General features: G+C 49.5%; 1 protein-coding gene across 1 annotated transcript; it reads right to left on the bottom strand.

Moving 5' to 3' along the window:
• Positions 1-1,965: 1,965 nt before the first annotated feature.
• On the bottom strand, positions 1,966-6,822 carry LOC125326801 (alcohol dehydrogenase 1-like). Its single transcript, XM_048305267.1, has 9 exons — positions 6,640-6,822; positions 5,622-5,723; positions 5,276-5,417; positions 4,217-4,304; positions 3,885-4,104; positions 3,493-3,753; positions 3,077-3,212; positions 2,633-2,771; positions 1,966-2,214 (listed from the first exon to the last, which is right to left on the bottom strand). Exons 1-9 carry the CDS (start codon positions 6,655-6,657, stop codon positions 2,190-2,192), a joined length of 1,131 nt encoding a protein of 376 aa, XP_048161224.1. The 5' UTR covers positions 6,658-6,822; the 3' UTR covers positions 1,966-2,189.
• Between the last annotated feature and the right edge of the window lie 9,100 nt (positions 6,823-15,922).

A 15,922-nucleotide genomic window follows, 5' to 3' on the forward strand; every position in this document is an offset into this window, starting at 1 on the left:
GGCTGCTGTTTTCTGTCTCGCTGCGTCTTTGCTCTCTCCTTCGGTCGCTCCCGTGTTGGAATTCTCGGGGCTGCTGGTGCCTGCGCGCTCTTCCCGGGGTCGCGTTCGGGGCTGCGCGGGCCGGGCCGGGCCACGCCGCTCAGTTCTCCGTGCGTCGCCTCCTCTGGTCGCAGCTTCGCTGCCGCTGCCGGGCGCTGCACCCACGTCTCGGCCGGGCCCCCGAGCGATGACTCCCCCGCGCCCTGCTCCAGCGCACGTCTCGGCCGGGCGCGGCTCCGCTCCACCGCCACCGCCGCCAGCCGCTGCCCGCGCGCCGCCCCTCTCGGTCGGGCGTTCCCGGGGCTCGCTCCACCACGCGCTGCACGGGACCGTGCAGGTCCCGCCGGGTCCCGCCGCGCCTCGCTCCGCCACCGACACTGCGGCTCGCGTGGCTCCGCCCGCACGCGGGAACTGCCTCGCTGCTGCTCTCAGAGCGCTCGGTGCACGTGGCCTGGGCCGCACGGTCCCTGCACCACGCTTCCCTTCACCAGGACACAGCTGACATTGCTCAACAGTCTCGGTAACTAAATAATATTCACGAAAATATTCTTCCATCGGCATATATTTTGACTCCAGTATTAACTGTGTCCAAACGGTTTTCCAAAAGCCCTTGGTAAGAATTAAATCCCAAGAAACATAGAAAAAGTTCTTAAACAACCATGCCAGGAAGTGTTTCAGTTCTTTTTGAGCTTGAATCAAGCTAAAATTTACAAATCGTTGTTCAAGAATCATTTTAAGTTTAAGATAAATGTCCATATGCGGCTCTGAGAGCCAAGAGTCTTCCCACGGTTCCTCCATAGTTTAGATACGGAATAGCAAAGCAAAACCAAGAAGAGGAATCCAAAGTTTCCAGGGTTTACTCACACAAATCAGTCGCTTAGGGATCGGGGATCGTTCTGCCCGCATTCTCCACCATTTGTTGCAGTGGGGATCCTGCAACACGCATATATCAAACCAGGAGTCCCGTGGAAAGGAAATATATATATGGACAGACAGATTCTTGATAGCTGTTTCAGAGATGTTTATTTCTCCAGCCGCATGGCCGGAGCTCTGCCCAGGAACTGTTCCAGTCACGGGACCAAGGGTCCTTCTGCCCGCGCAGGGAACACAAACCAACCAATGGGAACGAGGCTGAGCAGGGGCAGGGAAACCCCGTGTCTGTGCCCTCAGGGCCCCTCTCCCAGGGCTACACGGCAGGGGAGGGACCCCAACATTGACTCTCACCCAGAGGCTTTTAACTGTGCCTTTGCCAACTGAGAGCTCCCTACATTCCAACCTATTCTATTACATATAGTGGCACCCCCCTGCCTCTTCAGCCCTGCCTTTGCCTCCTGGAGAGCCTGTAACCATCCAACTTCAGTGACAGGACTTGTCCCACCAGGTTTCACTTATGCCAATGATATCAAGTCTCTGGGACTGGGCAAAAGCTTCCAGGTCATCATTGTTTGTTCCTCAAGCTGCCTTAATTGTTACAGAAATGTTTCCACGTGTGGTACTTTGTAGCCAAGACTTGTGCAGCAGATTGAGTGATCCCATTAGTGCTCCTTTCCTCAAGTTTTGGTGCACAATCCCACTGTTCATCACTGGCCAGCCTTGTATTTTCCCTTTCCCCTTTCCAGACTAAATTCTGTCAAATAGCCCTGCTAGCTCCTGTGCTAGAACTCCTTTTCCCTTCTGAGAAAGGCTCATCCTGTCAGGTATCAGTAGACCAGGTATTGAATAGATCATTCCACATTCAAAAAACCCAACATTTTTTTGCTTACACCAGCCTCGGAGCCATGCATTGACCTGATGGATCTGCCTATTCCTCCCAATATAATTGCTTGTTACTGATAGGATCAAGGAAATCACTTCCTGTGTTCCTGATCCATCAACCAATCGTCCCAAGGCCCTGGAGTCTCTGTTGATTGAGTGCACTGCATGGGATGAGTTTGATGGAAAACCTTTATTAGTGAAAGTGTTTTCTTGGGAGAGACATCCTTCTGGGTCTTGTCCAGGCACAGGAGGATCAGCAGCAGCACCAGCACAGGTGAGTTCCTCATTCTTGTCTCCTTGTGCCCCACAAGGTGAGGTGCTGGTTGAGAAGGGCCTGGGCCAGGAGAGCATCTGCTGCACCGGTCCCTCTGCTCAGCTTCCCACAACTGTGTCCTTCAGAAGAGCAGGACACTGCGGATGCTGAAAAGTGGAAGGGAAGGGAGGGTTTGCTGCAGCTCAGGAGCAGGCTCAGTGGGGCAGGCAGGTGTGCCTGGGGCCCCCTGGCCACCTTCTTTGTCATCCAGCCTCTTCCTAACGGAGCTGCACGAGATGTGCAGCAGCGGGGCAGCCTTCAGATCGTTGCTGAGGGGAACCCCTCAGGGGATAAGGCCACTGGATCTGTGCCGAGCTGAACCATGAGCAGGAGGGTTCCCTGTGCTGAACGTGGGCTCTTCCCTCTGGGCTATGGCAGATCTTGCCAACACTCAGCTGTGAGGCCCTGCTTCCTCAAAGGCTCAGGTGCTCTTTGGGAAGCCAGTGTTGCATGCTCTGCCTGTTGGAATTTTAGGAGGAGGTGTTCAGGTTTGCTGAACCTGGCTCCTGCTGGCCAGGGTCTCACCTTTTGCCTGCACGTAACAACTCAAATCCCTCGTTCACTCTAGCGAATGGCAGCGTGTGTGTGATCAGCAAGTCTGAATTGAATTTCTTCTCCAAATAGCTGGAAACTAATTTGGGGAGGCATTCTCTCATCTTCCAGCCTAGAAACAGGAGAAAGCGGCTGCATGAATAATGGGAGAAAGGCTGTTTTGGTAAGGTAGTGTTACAGTGAGGGTCAGGACTGGTGCCAGTCCCTTGTGAGAGACTTTCTGCTCTTTTGGATGAGTGAGGTCCCGTGTGAAAGAAGCAGAGGTTTATTTTCATGTGTAATGCTAATGTTTAATCTGGTGGAAATGCAGTGCTCCTCTTAAGTTGTCTTTTACTTGAAAACCCTCTTTACTATGATTTGTCAACCACCATGAAAAGAAAAGCTGAAATATTTGAAATGTTTTCATAAGTCTTATACCTCCCAGCACAGTCCCCTTCCAAGTACGCCCAGTCAGCAGAAGCATGGGATCAATGGATATCTCTGAACCAGAATTCAGTACCCCAACCATCACACAGACACCAGTGCTCATATTGCAGGAAGCCAAGGCAGCAATCTGATGGGACAGAGAGGTGAATTAGAGAGAGCCCTGATGAGTTGGTTAGGAAAGTGTTCTTTTTGTGCAGTCTTCTGCCCCTCCCTGGTAATCTGAAAACACATCCCCCCTTGTGGAGCAGACCTGGAGAGCCTGGGGCCTCTTTTAAGACTTGTACACTGTTTTGTCTCACAACGATGTGCCCAGCAGTGCTGGCAGCAGGCAAGGAACTTCCCATGGTGTCCCAAGAGGAGCCTGTGATGATGTGGGAGGGAGGACAGGTGCTGAAAGTGTCACCTACCATGGTGTCCGCATGCCCGGTGACCTCAAAGGAATAGTCCACGCCATGCCCGGTCATCTCAGTGAGCACCTCCTGGATGGGCTTCTTGAAGTCTCGAGGGTTGATGCAGTCGGTGGCTCCCAGCTCCTTGGCCTTGGCAAACTTGTCCTTGTTGATGTCCACGGCAATGATGCGGGAAGCTCCAGCCTCCTTGCAGCCCATGACAACAGAGAGGCCAACTCCTCCGAGGCCGAAGACGGCACAGGTGGAGCCTGGTTTTACCTGCACAGCATGGGGCCCTGTGAGTCTCCAGTGGGAAGAGGAGCAAGAGGAGGAGGGGAAGGTTTCTTTTGCACAGGATTGATAGGTTTGCAAGGGTGGCCATGGGGTGCTAAACACGCCTGAATACCAACCTTGGCTGTGTTGATGGCGGCCCCGTAGCCTGTGGAAAATCCACAGCCAAACAAGCAGACTTTGTCCAGAGGTGCTGCAGCATCTATCTTGGCAACGGAGTACTCTGGGACCACGGTGTATTCTGCAAAGGTGCTGACCCACATGAAGTGGTGGATCTGCTTCCCTTTGCAAGAGAAGCGGCTGGTCTTGTCAGGCAGCAGGTTTTGTGGTTCAGAGATACTGCGGGGAGATGCAAGTATTCACATTTCTTTGTGTAAAGCACTGATGGGGGTTTCAGACTTTTCATGAAGTCAATCCCATGTAGGTGTAGGGAAAGGGAAAGCAAACTCACTGGCACTTCTGGCAGAAGTTGGATTCGGGATTTAGGCAGAAGCTGCATTTCCCACACTGAGGCATGCAGAGTGGGATGACTTTGTCTCCTGCAAGAAATTGGATCTCTCTTAGGTGCCTTTTGCTCAGCAGGCCCTAAGGGCATTGCCTGTTGAATCACCCACCCCTCCTGAGCTTTCTGATGGCAGCAACCTACTGTCTTGGGGTGACCTTATGGTGTGTATCCCATATCGCTGCCTATGCCCAGAAATTAGTTTTTGTGCCTTTCTATGCCTCTAAACTGAGCCTGAAAGGGGGAAGGAAAAAACTGAGCAAAACTTTTTCAAAGCATTTTGCAGCTTGTTCAAGGTCACACACAGATAGCAATTGGTTTTCCCAGCTTCGGCAGGGGAGGGAGGAAGCACCCGGCTTGCTGCTCCCCGAACAGCTTTTTGGCCAGTGGTTCAGCTGCTTTTTCTCCGCAGAGAGACTGAGAGTTGAATTTTTCCTTCCCTGGAATTTCGGATTTTTCCCCTTTTCTACTGGACTGCTTGATTGCTTTAACATCAGAGCACATCAGGAGGACTTTCCACCGGGCACAGAGGGCCTGGCCCTGGGCCAAGCCCCAGCTCTGAGTAGACCAAAGGGAGGACTCTAACACTTTCCCAGGTTTTTTTTCCCCACAGTGACAGATTTTTTTTTATTTAGCATTATTTTCCTTTCCTGTGTGTTTGTTAAATAAATAGTTTTATTTCCTTCACTTTCCTTCGAGGAAAATTTTTTTTTTCCCGAACCTGGTGGGGGAGGGGTGGTTGTGCCTTCTCTCAGAGGATATATTTCTAAATTTGTCCAAACTGGAACACCTACCATGAACCCTCTGCTTTCCCTGTGAGGATGAAATGCTCTAGGCCCCACTCGTGTACACGAGGAACAGATTGGGAAAGTGGACATGAGAGTCCAGTGCAATGAGTGTGCAGTCAGGTTTTGAACCACTGACTCAGGAGCAGGGAGAAGTTTCTGAGCACCTGGCAGAGCTTTGAGTCCTGAATCCTGGGTGTGCGTTTGAGTGTGTGTTGGTTACCTGGTTTCACAGAGGTCACTCCTTCTCCAATGCTTTCCACAATCCCAGCTCCTTCGTGGCCTGGGATAACTGGGAATTCCACATTAGGAAAGGAACCTGTCAAAATGTGTTCATCTGTGTGACAGATGCCTGTGGCCACAATCTGTTTGGAGAAGAAAAAGTAAATGGTGGTTTTTAGAAATAGTACAGCCTCTGTTTATCTCAGTTTGTGGAAGGATTTTCCACAGAACTACTCTGGACGGTTAAGGCCCATGGGTGGACACAGATCTCTGAGTTGTATTCAAGGTACAGCCGCAAGAAGAGCAACTCCCACAAGGGAGAAAAAATTATTGAAATGTGTTTTTACCTTGATCCGGACTTCCCCTGCCTTTGGGGGTGCAACTTCCACCTCCTCAACAGAGAGTGGTTTTCCCGGAGCCCAGGCAACAGCAGCTCTGCACCTGATAACCTGGAAGCAACCGAGAGGATTACATTGCATGGGAACATTTGCCTTTAGCACACAATTGGGGGAAGTCATCCTGCAATCACCTGAACCCCAGGTGTTCAAACTTGGTGATCCTCAGCTGCACCTGAGAGCAAGTGATGTTGAATAAACACTGGCCTAGTTTAAGGTCTGAGGAAACCCCATTTGTGGTTTGTCACCCAAAGAGTATCAGGTATAGCCTTGGAAAATTATTGGGTTGTGATAGCTTTTGTGGATTTTTCATAACATCGCCATATGTTACTGGCCAGATTGTGCTCTCATCGGGACTGTGGACCCTACCTAGTGGAAATGTCTATGGAGAGCTTTGATGTCAGCCTTGTAAGACACTGGTCTGAAGGTGAGTGAGAGTGGTTATGGAATTGTCCCCATCTGATTGGCAACTCGATAATTCTTTTCCCTTTACCAAGGTTTGATTTGCGTGTGACATCGCTCAAACCCTTCCCTGTTTAACTGAAAGCAGTTTGTCATCAGCAAAATGTATCTTGCAACTTGAAAAGGGTATTGCCGTGGCCAAGGCTGAGTGGAGGAGGTGAGTGGCTGAAGAGGGCACCACTGAAGAGCCACGTTTGCTGCCAGAGCAGGAGCAGAGAGTGGGATTGAGCAGGAGGGTGCTTTTCAGAGCAACACAATTCCATATTTTGTCTCCTGAGCAGCTGGGCAGGACAGAGGGGGAACGCACTACCTACTGCAGGTATGGACACGTGCAGTTGTCTGAAAGCAGAAGCTGGTGAAACTCACGGGGATTTGGAAGAGCTGGGGGAGTAAGGCTGGAGGAAAGAGGGCATGCAGAGTGGCGTGCAGGCTGAGCCTTTTGCAGAGGATTTTGCCAAGAGCAGGGCACCCAGGAGGGAAAGGGAGATGGGAATTGCGATGTCCTTACTTTTCCCGCAGTGGCCATGTGGTCTTAGCAGAGCTGTGTCCGTCGCTGTGGCAGGCTGGAGGGAAGCTGCCGCTGCCCTGTGTTGCGCTGGTTAATGTGTGTCGGATGCTGGATTCTCAGGAGCTCAGGGAGTGCTGAGGGGAGGAGCTGGATATCGACAGGGAGATGGATGGGGGCTGAAGTCCTCCAGGGAGGCTTTTATCAGTGACCCTGCCCTTGGGCTGTTCTCTGCCCTCCCTGCCTGAAAGGCTCAGAGAGCTCAGAAAGACTTTTTTTCCCTCCAATTGCTTCTGGCAGATGTGGAGGGAGGAGACTTGCGTCACTACTGGGGTTTCCTCAGAGTCCCCTTTTTGCCATATTGGAGCATTTGACCTGGTGGCCATTCACACCACAATATTTGCAAAGGGATTAAAAATTAAAAAAAAAAATAACAGAGCCAAAAGCAGTGAAGACGTGGTGTGGTGGACAAACCCACATGTCCTCCTGGGTTTCAGCTTTACTGTCTATGGTATTGCAGTTATTTTCACCAGAGCAGCAAGGGCAGAATGTGTCAGAAGGAGATTTTTTTTCCAAGGACACATTTGCTTCACTCCTGTGTAACCAGATTTGTGAGTGGCTTCATTCTCTCTGGGCTTTTCAGGTTCCCTCAGAGCTGTGTTCTGCTGAGGCATTGAACAAGGTGATGTGTAGGGGAGACAGGATGAGCAAGAGCTTGTTGGAGGACCAGGCTAAGATGAGCACTGTGTGTTTGGGAACTGCTTCTGTGTTTGCAAGATGCTCCATGTTTATGTGTTCAGGGACTGCCCACAGAGATTTCTGTTGGTGCTCACTACCGAGTGTCCCAACCCTGTTTCATGGGCTGAGGGGGAAGGTCGGTAGCAGCTGCAGGACTTAGAGTTGTGTAGTGGGTTCAGTTCGTAAACTGGGCAGAAACACCAAGTGTAGTGGTTTGGTTCAAAATATCCATTACTTACTTATTTTCCTTCTGTGAGATAAGAATTAGGAGAAAGCAAAGCAGGCACAAAACTTAAAAGAATATAAAGAAGTTTATTAACAGAACTAAAAGAAAGAAAAAAAGTAAGAGTCAGACTAAACCTTTAGAACACTTCTCTTCCCCCCACCTTTCTCCCTTCTCCCACTGACAATGTAAAAAGACAACCCTTGAGATTTTTTCAGTCAGTTTACCACCTCTATAATAATCTTTTTCAGTTCACTTAGGGAGAGGAGTCTCTCTTGCTCATGCTATGGAGACATCTCCACAAGAAACAGTTCTCTCATGGCTTCAATGTCACAGTGAGACAGCCGCCCGGGTTGGTTCTCTGCTGGCATGTGAGAGTCCCTTCCCTCGACTTACAGCTTTTCCCACAACTGATTTCGAGGGTCCAATCTTGAGCTAATGGGGTACCATTTTAAGGTTGAGCTGTTCAGAAACAAAGGTTCTCTTCACTTATCTGTGGGAGCATCTTCATCTCTAGGAACAGAGGTCATCTTCTTCCCTGGGAGCAAGGGTCCTCATCACTTTCATCTCTGCATGTTCAAGCTTCTCATCAAATCACAGTTACTTCAACATTTGCTTGTTTCAGCACAGATACTTTTGCTCACAATTGCAGTTTGAACATTCCACCCCCCATGCTTTTATGAAATTACAATGGGTACTCTGATGTATCGTAGTCCATCACCATAGCTTGACAATAGAGTTTCAGCTTCTAGGTTTGAAGCATCTCCTCTTTCTCCTCTTGTGGGTTTTCAGCTCTTCCTTCTTGTCATAGGTTAGCAAGCATCATCCCAGAAGGGATGTCCTTGCTAAGGGGTGCTTACAGTTTCCTCTGGGACCTGACAGAACCTATCAGCTGGCCAGTTTGAATATGGACAATTCTTTAAGCCACTTAAATTTGTGACTGCCTCTGTGATCCACATTTAAGAATAGACAAACTCCCCCCCAAGCTCTCTCTCGTTTCCGGTGCTGGGACAGGTGGCTGCGGGCCGTGTGGGGGCCAGCGGGCCCGGCCAGGCCTTGCTCTGACCAGGCCAGGCCGGGCCACGGCCATCCTGGAGCCGATGGACCTGTTCCATCCGTGGAACCCCCCCCACTGCTTTGCCGTGGGCAGTCGGAATGGCTTGGCTCTCCCCCCTCCCCACTGCGATAAGAAAAATTCAACATTCCAGCTGCAAAGCTGCAAGGCCGAGGTGAGATTAACCCTTTTATTGCTGTGAAGAGCTGAAAACCTGAGGGAAGAGAGAGAGGAGATGCTTAAAGCTGAAATTCTGTTGTGAAGCTATGATATGTCCGAGTATCCTGTTGTAATTTCATGAAGATATGGGGGGTGGAGTGTTCAGCTCGTAAGCAAAAGCACCTGTGCTGAGATAGGCAGATGCTGACGCAGCTGTAATTTCATGAGAAGTTTGGACAGAGAGAGATGGACCAGATGAGGACTTTTGCTCCAAATGGGAAAGGAGAAAACCTCAGTCCCTAGAGATGCTCCCAGAGATAGTCCTAACAATGAAGATGAGGAGGACCCTTTGCTCCCAGGGAAGGAGAAGGGCCTCTGTTTTTGTTCCTGAATGGCTCAACCTTAAAATTGTACCCCAAAAAAACCCTTCAAGAGTGGACCCTCGAAAGCAGTTGCGGGAAAAGCTGCAAGTCGGGGGAAGGGACTCACATACGATCAGAGAGACTCCTCTTCCTAAATGGACTGAACAATATTTGGAAGTGGGCAGTTGGCTCGTTGTGATACTGTTTTCATAGCACGAGCAGGAAGAGACTTCTCTTTCTAAATGGACCGAACAAGGTTATTATGGAAGTGGTAAACAGACTGAACATCTTAAGGGTTGTCTTTTTCCATTGCCAGTGGAAGAAGGGAGGAAGGTGGGCGGAGGAGGAGAGTTCTGAAGGTGGTATAATTTTTTTTTTTCTTCTTCTTTTAGGTCTGTTAATAAACTTCTTTATATTCTTTGAAGTTTGGTGCCTGCTTTGCATTTCTCCAAATTCTCATCTCGCAGAAGATAAACAGTAATGAGTATTTTGGACCAAACCACTACGCTTCTTCACTGATTGGGTGTCTTTATGGTGTTTTCTTCATGTGCCCTCACCCGTCCATTTCTTTTCACTTGGGAGAGGATTGATGTCTGCAGGCTTCATCTGTTCTGGAGGAAACTTACAACACTAAAAGGGTTAATCTCACCCGGGCCCCGCAGCTGGAATTCTCTTATTGCTGTTGGTCACGTAATTTCTGCCGGGTGGCGGCCGGAGCTCATTTCGGTGTAGCGTTTTATTTCAGCAGCTGCACTGGGAGGGGCTGGCCGAGCCGCGGGGCTGCCTGCACAGAGCAGGGCCACGGATGGAACAGGGCCACGAGACTCTGGGGTGGCTGTCTCCTGGCCGCACTGAGGGGGCTGCGCTGGGTGTCCAGCGAGCAGAAGCGGCTGAGATCTCAGCCAAGCTGCGCCGTGGCCAACCCGGCCGGGCCGCGCCGAGCAGGGCCTGGCCCAGCCCCCTGGGGCGCACCACAGGCCCCCAGTTACCTGTTCGAAAGCCGGCAGCAAGAGAGCTTTTCCAGGGTTTGTTCGTTCTGAACTGTGGATCACAGAGGCATGTCAAGCTTCTTAAGTGGCTTTAAAAAGTTGCCAATATTCAAACTAGCCAGCCAATTGGTTCTGTCGGTTCTAGAGGAAGCTGTAAGCACCTCTTTGCAAAAGAATCACTTCTGTGGCTGATGGAGCCCTCTTTAACTAAAAACCCAAATTATGCTAAACCATGACAAGCTGGCAGGCTGAGCCTCCAGCTCTCAAGTTCCCTGCACCCATCTCCATCTCCAGGGATGCAGCCCAGCTGCACTACCCTGCCCCAGCAGCTGTCTGAGCTCTTGCACAGAGCATGGCAGCCCTGTGGCGTGACCGTGGTCCCAGCCACATGGAAGTGCTGCTTGGCATCCAGTTCCCCAGCCCTGCTGGTCAACCCAACCTCTAGGTGATTACATGCTCCTGTCTTGGAGGTGAGCAGCTGGCTCTAGAGCAGACATGCACTTGTGGATCATTTTTGTCTGTATTTCAGTTAAACAGGGATGTTTAGCAGTTTTTCCCAAGAAATTCCTACTTTTTCATACGTTTCTTTGCACACCTCTGGTAGCCTCAATCAGACCATGAGTGATGATGATATATAATTTCCCAGGAATAAGGAGTTCTAGAATGAAGCTTTAAAGATTTTCAATATTCAGCCTGTTCTACCTGTTGCATTAAAAAAGAAATAAATCTATCATCACTTCTAGTAGGATTTATGTATCTTGTAAGAGAAATTTTTTTTTACTTGTCCAGAGCAATTTTTTTCACTTGTTCAAAGATGTGACAACCCCTGAACAAAACATGGGCTTGTTGTCTCCCAGGTATCTGTGTAGCACAGTTGTTTTTATTACTGGGATCTGTGCTCTCTGTCTGATAACCTGGAAGCATTGGAGGGGATTAAGCTGTGTGGGAATGATAATTTGGCTGTGATGCACTGTCAGGGAGCATGATCTTAAAAGCATGTAAAAATAGAGCTGCACACTGGAGCATGTGCCATTTCCTGGGGGAGTGTTTGGGTGGGTGGGATGTGGTGGGAGAGCAGAAACATGGGAGTGCTCAGTTGTATGCAAAGCCAAGTGATGTTCAGTTAAACACTGGCATAGTTTGAGGTCTGATGAAACACCATTTGTGCTTTGTCTGGTAGTTAGTTTGTTTCTTGGGAAATTACTGGGGTTTTCATGTCCTTTTGTGGATTTTTCATAGTGTCATCATGTGCTAGTGGACAGCTGGTGCTCTGATGAGGAATGTGGTCTCTACTCTCTCCCAGGAAAGCTGCTAAATGGAGGCTTACACAGAGCCGTGCATGTTGCCCTGCACCTACCTGGGGTACCTCAAAGCCAGAGAGCCATTAGGAAGGTCTGTCAGAAACCTTCTGTCCATGCTTTACAATCACACAAATTCATCTTCAGCTGAATGTTGATGAGGTTCTGCGGGACAAAATGATCTGGGGAAGTAGGAATTTTTCACTGTTTCCCAGTCAGAATACACTTCATTCCTCCATGAGAAGACAGATCTAGATGGCTGCCTTATAAAATATCCCTAATAAGAATTGATTTAATGGGTTTATTATTTTGGATCCCAGCAACTATCCTAATAAAGATACTAACAGCATGCCATGCTTGGCAGATTAAAACCACAAAAAGGGGCTTTGCATCATCCTGAAGAGGATAGAACTGAGGTTTGCTGTACTTTAGCTCTATTTTTCCCCCTTTTACACTGACGACTGAAGTTCAGCTCTCAATTGTTGTGTAAGTTTAGTTTATATGCGTGTTTAAGGATCTTTTTCTATTAAACTATAATCTCTTGATCCTCAAATTAGGAAAATTAGGGAAAGTGAGAGGGCAATAGATTGGTGGAGTTCTGCCTTTCCATCCTTGAGGGAAGTGTGCCAGAAGTCTGAGGACTCCCATGCCTCCCACTGTCAGGCAATAGGAGGGCACCTGGTGGATGAAGGGGATTGGAAATGGGTTCCTACTCAGGGAGGTAATAAAAATTCCTCCCAACCCCCATCATCTACCCAGGTGCCACTTCAGAATAGGTAGGAGGCCCTGGATCTAGAGGATCAGCCAGATGATCTGACCAGTGGGCCTCCCAATTACGCTTCATCTGTCAGACAGATCACCACCTCTAACATTAAAAAGAAGGGTAATTGTAGGTGACTCCCTTCTGAGGGGAACAGAGGGCCCCATATGTCAACTGAGAGGTCTGCTGCCTCCCTGGGGTTCAGGTACAGGATATTACTGAGAGGCTCCCTGGGCTGATTCAGCCCACTGATTATTACCCACTGTTGATACTCCAGGTTGGCAGTGATGAGATTGAAAAGAGAGGTGTTAGGGAAATTAAAAGGGACTTTAGGGCTCTGGGTCAAGTTGTTGATAGGGCAGGAGCACAGATAGTGCTCTGCTCAGTCCCCTTGGTGGCAGGGACGAATGACAAAAGGAATAGGGGAGCCCGCGTTATCAACAAGTGGCTCAAGGGTTGGTGTCATCAGCAGAATTTTGGGTTCTCTGACCACGGAGCAACTTTTATGGCACCTGGCCTGCTGGAACCAAATGGGCTCCATCTCTCTGTTAAAGGCAAAAGGTTTTTGGCCCATGAAATGGCAGAATTCAATGTGAGGGCTTTAAACTAGGTTTGATGGGGGAAGGGGATACAGCTGGGCTCTCCCGAAGCAGGCCCAAGGGGGGCAAGCCAGAGTTAGGGGTGAAATCAGCAGCCCAGCTGAAGTGCATGTATACCAATGCACACAGCATGGGTAACAAGTAAGAAGAGCTGGAAGCCATGGTACAACAGCAAAGCTATGACATAGTTGCCATCACAGAAACATGGTGGGACAACTCACATAGCTGGAGCACTGCACTGGATGGCTAGAAGCTGTTTAGAAGAGACAGGAAAGGGAGAAGAGGTGGAGGGGTGGCCCTTTATTTTAGGGAGGCTTTTGATTCCATGGGTATTGAAATCAATGATGATGAAGTTGAATGCCTATGGGTGAGAATTAAGGGGAAGGCCAACAAGGCTGACGTCCTGCTGGGAGTCTGTTATCGACCACCCAGCCAGGAAGAAGAGGTGAGCGAGTTATTCTACAAGCAGCTGGAGAATGTTTCAGGATCACCAGCCCTTGTTCTTGTAGGCAACTTCAACCTACCAGACATCTGCTGGGAACTTAATGCAGCAGAAAGGAGGCAGTCCAGGAAGTTCTTAGAGTGTGGGAAGGACAACTTTTTGTCACAGCTGGTGAGTGAGCCCACCAGGGAAGGGACTATGCTGGACCTGTTGTTGGCAAATAGAGATGGGCTGGTGGGCGATGCGGTGGTTGAAGGCCGCTTGGGGCATAGTGACCATGAAATTACAGAGTTCTCGATATTTGGTGAAATGAGGAGGAACATCAATAAAACTTTTACATTGGACTTCTGGGGGGCAGACTTTGGCCTATTTAGGAGACTTATTCAGAGAGTTCCTTGGGAAGCAGCCCTTAAAACAAGGGAGTCCAGGAAAGGTGGGCTCGCTTTAAAAGAGAGCTCTTGAGGGCACAGGAATGAACTATCCCTGTGTGCCGAAAGATAAGTCGATGAGGCAAGTGTCCAGCCTAGATGGGCAAGGAGCTTTTGAAGGAACTTAGGAATAAAAAGAGGATGTATCATCTTTGGAAGGAGGGTCAGGTCTCTCAGGAAGTATTTAAGGGGGTTGCTAGGGCAGTGGGAAAAAAATTAGAGGCCAAAGCTCAGCTAAAGCTTAACTTAGCAACTCTTGTGAAGGATAATAAAAAATGTTTTTACAAATATATTAATGGCAAAAGGAAGGGTAAGAACAACCTCTGTTCTCCACTGGATGTGGGAGGGAACTTAGTAACTACAGATGGGGAGAAGGTGGAAGTGTTTAACACCTTCTTTGCCTCAGTTTTTAGTGGGAAGACAGCTTGTCCTTAGGACAACTCCTGGGTTGGCAGATGGTGTTAGGGAGCAGAATGGTCCCCCTGTTATCCAGGAGGAGGCAGTCAGAGAACTGCTGAACTGCTTGGATGTTTAAAAATCTATGGGACCAGATGGGGTCCATCCCAGGGTGATGAGGGAGCTGGCAGATGAGCTTGCGAAGCCACTCTCCATCATTTACCAACAGTCCTGGCTCACTGGTGAGGTTTCAGGTGACTGGAAGCTGGCCAATGTGATGCCCATTCACAAGAAGGGTAGGAAGGAGGATCTTAGTAATTATAGGCCAGTCAGTCTGACCTCGATACCTGGCAAGGTAATAGAGCAGTTTATATTGAGTACCATCATTCAGCACTTACAGGATGGCCGGGGGATCAGACCCAGCCAGCATGGGTTTAGGAGGGGTAGGTCGTGTTTGACCAATCTGATCTCCTCCTGTGACCAGGTGACCCACTTGGTGGATGCAGGAAGGGCTGTGGATGCTGTCTACTTGGACTTCAGCAAGGCCTTTGACACTGTCTCCCATAGCATACTCTTGGAAAAGCTGGCAGCCCACAGCTTGGACAGGTGCACTCTTTGCTGGGTTAAGAACTGGCTGGATGGCCGGGCCCAGAGAGTGGTGGTGAACGGTGCTGCATCCAGTTGCTGGGCAGTCACCAGTGGTGTCCCTCAGGGATCTGTGCTGGGGCCAGTTCTGTTCAATATTTTTATTGATGATATTGATGAGGGTATTGAGTCTTTCATTACTAAATTTGCAGATGACACTAAGCTGGGAGCGTGTGTCAATCTGTTGGAAGGTAGGAGGGCTCTGCAGAGAGACCTGGAACAGTTGGATGGATGGGCAGAGTCCAACAAGATGAAGTTTAACAAGTCCAAGTTCAGAGTCCTGCATTTTGGCCACAATAACCCCCTGCAACGTTATAGGCTGGGGGCAGTGTGGCTGGACAGTGCCCAGACAGAAAGGGACCTGGGGGTACTGGTCGACAGCCGACTGAACATGAACCAGCAGTGTGCCCAGGTGGCCAAGAAGGCCAATAGCATCCTGGCCTGTATCAGGAATAGTGTGGCCAGCATTCTTCCCTTGTACTCGGCACTGGTGAGGCCGCACCTCTAGTGCTGTGTCCAGTTCTGGGCCCCTCAGTTCAGGAAGGACGTTGAGATGCTTGAACACATCCAGAGGAGAGCAACAAGGCTGGTGAGGGGCTTGGAACACAAGCCCTGTGAGGAACGACTGAGGGATCTGGGGTTGTTTAGCCTGGAGAAAAGGAGACTCAGAGGTGACCTTATCACTCTCTACAACTTCCTGAAGGGTGGTAGTACTCAGGTGGGAGTTGGTCTCTTTCTCCAGGCAGCAACTGATAGAACGAGAGGGCACAGTCTCAGGCTGCGCCAAGGGAAATATAGGTTGGATATTAGGAAAAAGTTTTTCACGGAAAGAGTGGCGAAGTACTGGAATTGTCTGCCTGGTGAGGTGGTGGAATCACCATCCCTGGATGTGCTTCAAAGAAGATTGGATGTGGCACTCAGTGCCATGGTTTAGTTGAGGTGTTAGGGCGTGGATTGGACTCAATGATCTTAGAGGTCTCTTCCAACATGGTGATTCTGTGAAATCACTGAACTGTGATCTCTTGTCCTCAAATCATTAAACTAGCTGGGCCACTGAGACTCTTTCTGCTAACACAAAGGTAAGTCAGCAGCAGCACACAGTCCCCTTGTTTCACAGGCTCTTCTACCCAGCTGCCATGCGAGTGCCTGTGAGCTCTTATTAGTCCATACTGAAGATATGTCAATGTTGACCA

This window comes from Corvus hawaiiensis, chromosome 5, assembly GCF_020740725.1.
Source record: "Corvus hawaiiensis isolate bCorHaw1 chromosome 5, bCorHaw1.pri.cur, whole genome shotgun sequence".
NCBI lineage: Eukaryota > Metazoa > Chordata > Aves > Passeriformes > Corvidae > Corvus > Corvus hawaiiensis.

Excerpts from the sequence above, each read along its gene's own strand:
- LOC125326801 (XM_048305267.1), bottom strand. Across the intron at positions 3,213-3,492 it reads CCGGGCATGCGGACACCATG|ATTGCTGCCTTGGCTTCCTG; the intron begins GTAGGTGACACT and ends CTGTCCCATCAG. Across the intron at positions 2,215-2,632 it reads TTGTTACGTGCAGGCAAAAG|CATCCGCAGTGTCCTGCTCT; the intron begins GTGAGACCCTGG and ends TCCACTTTTCAG.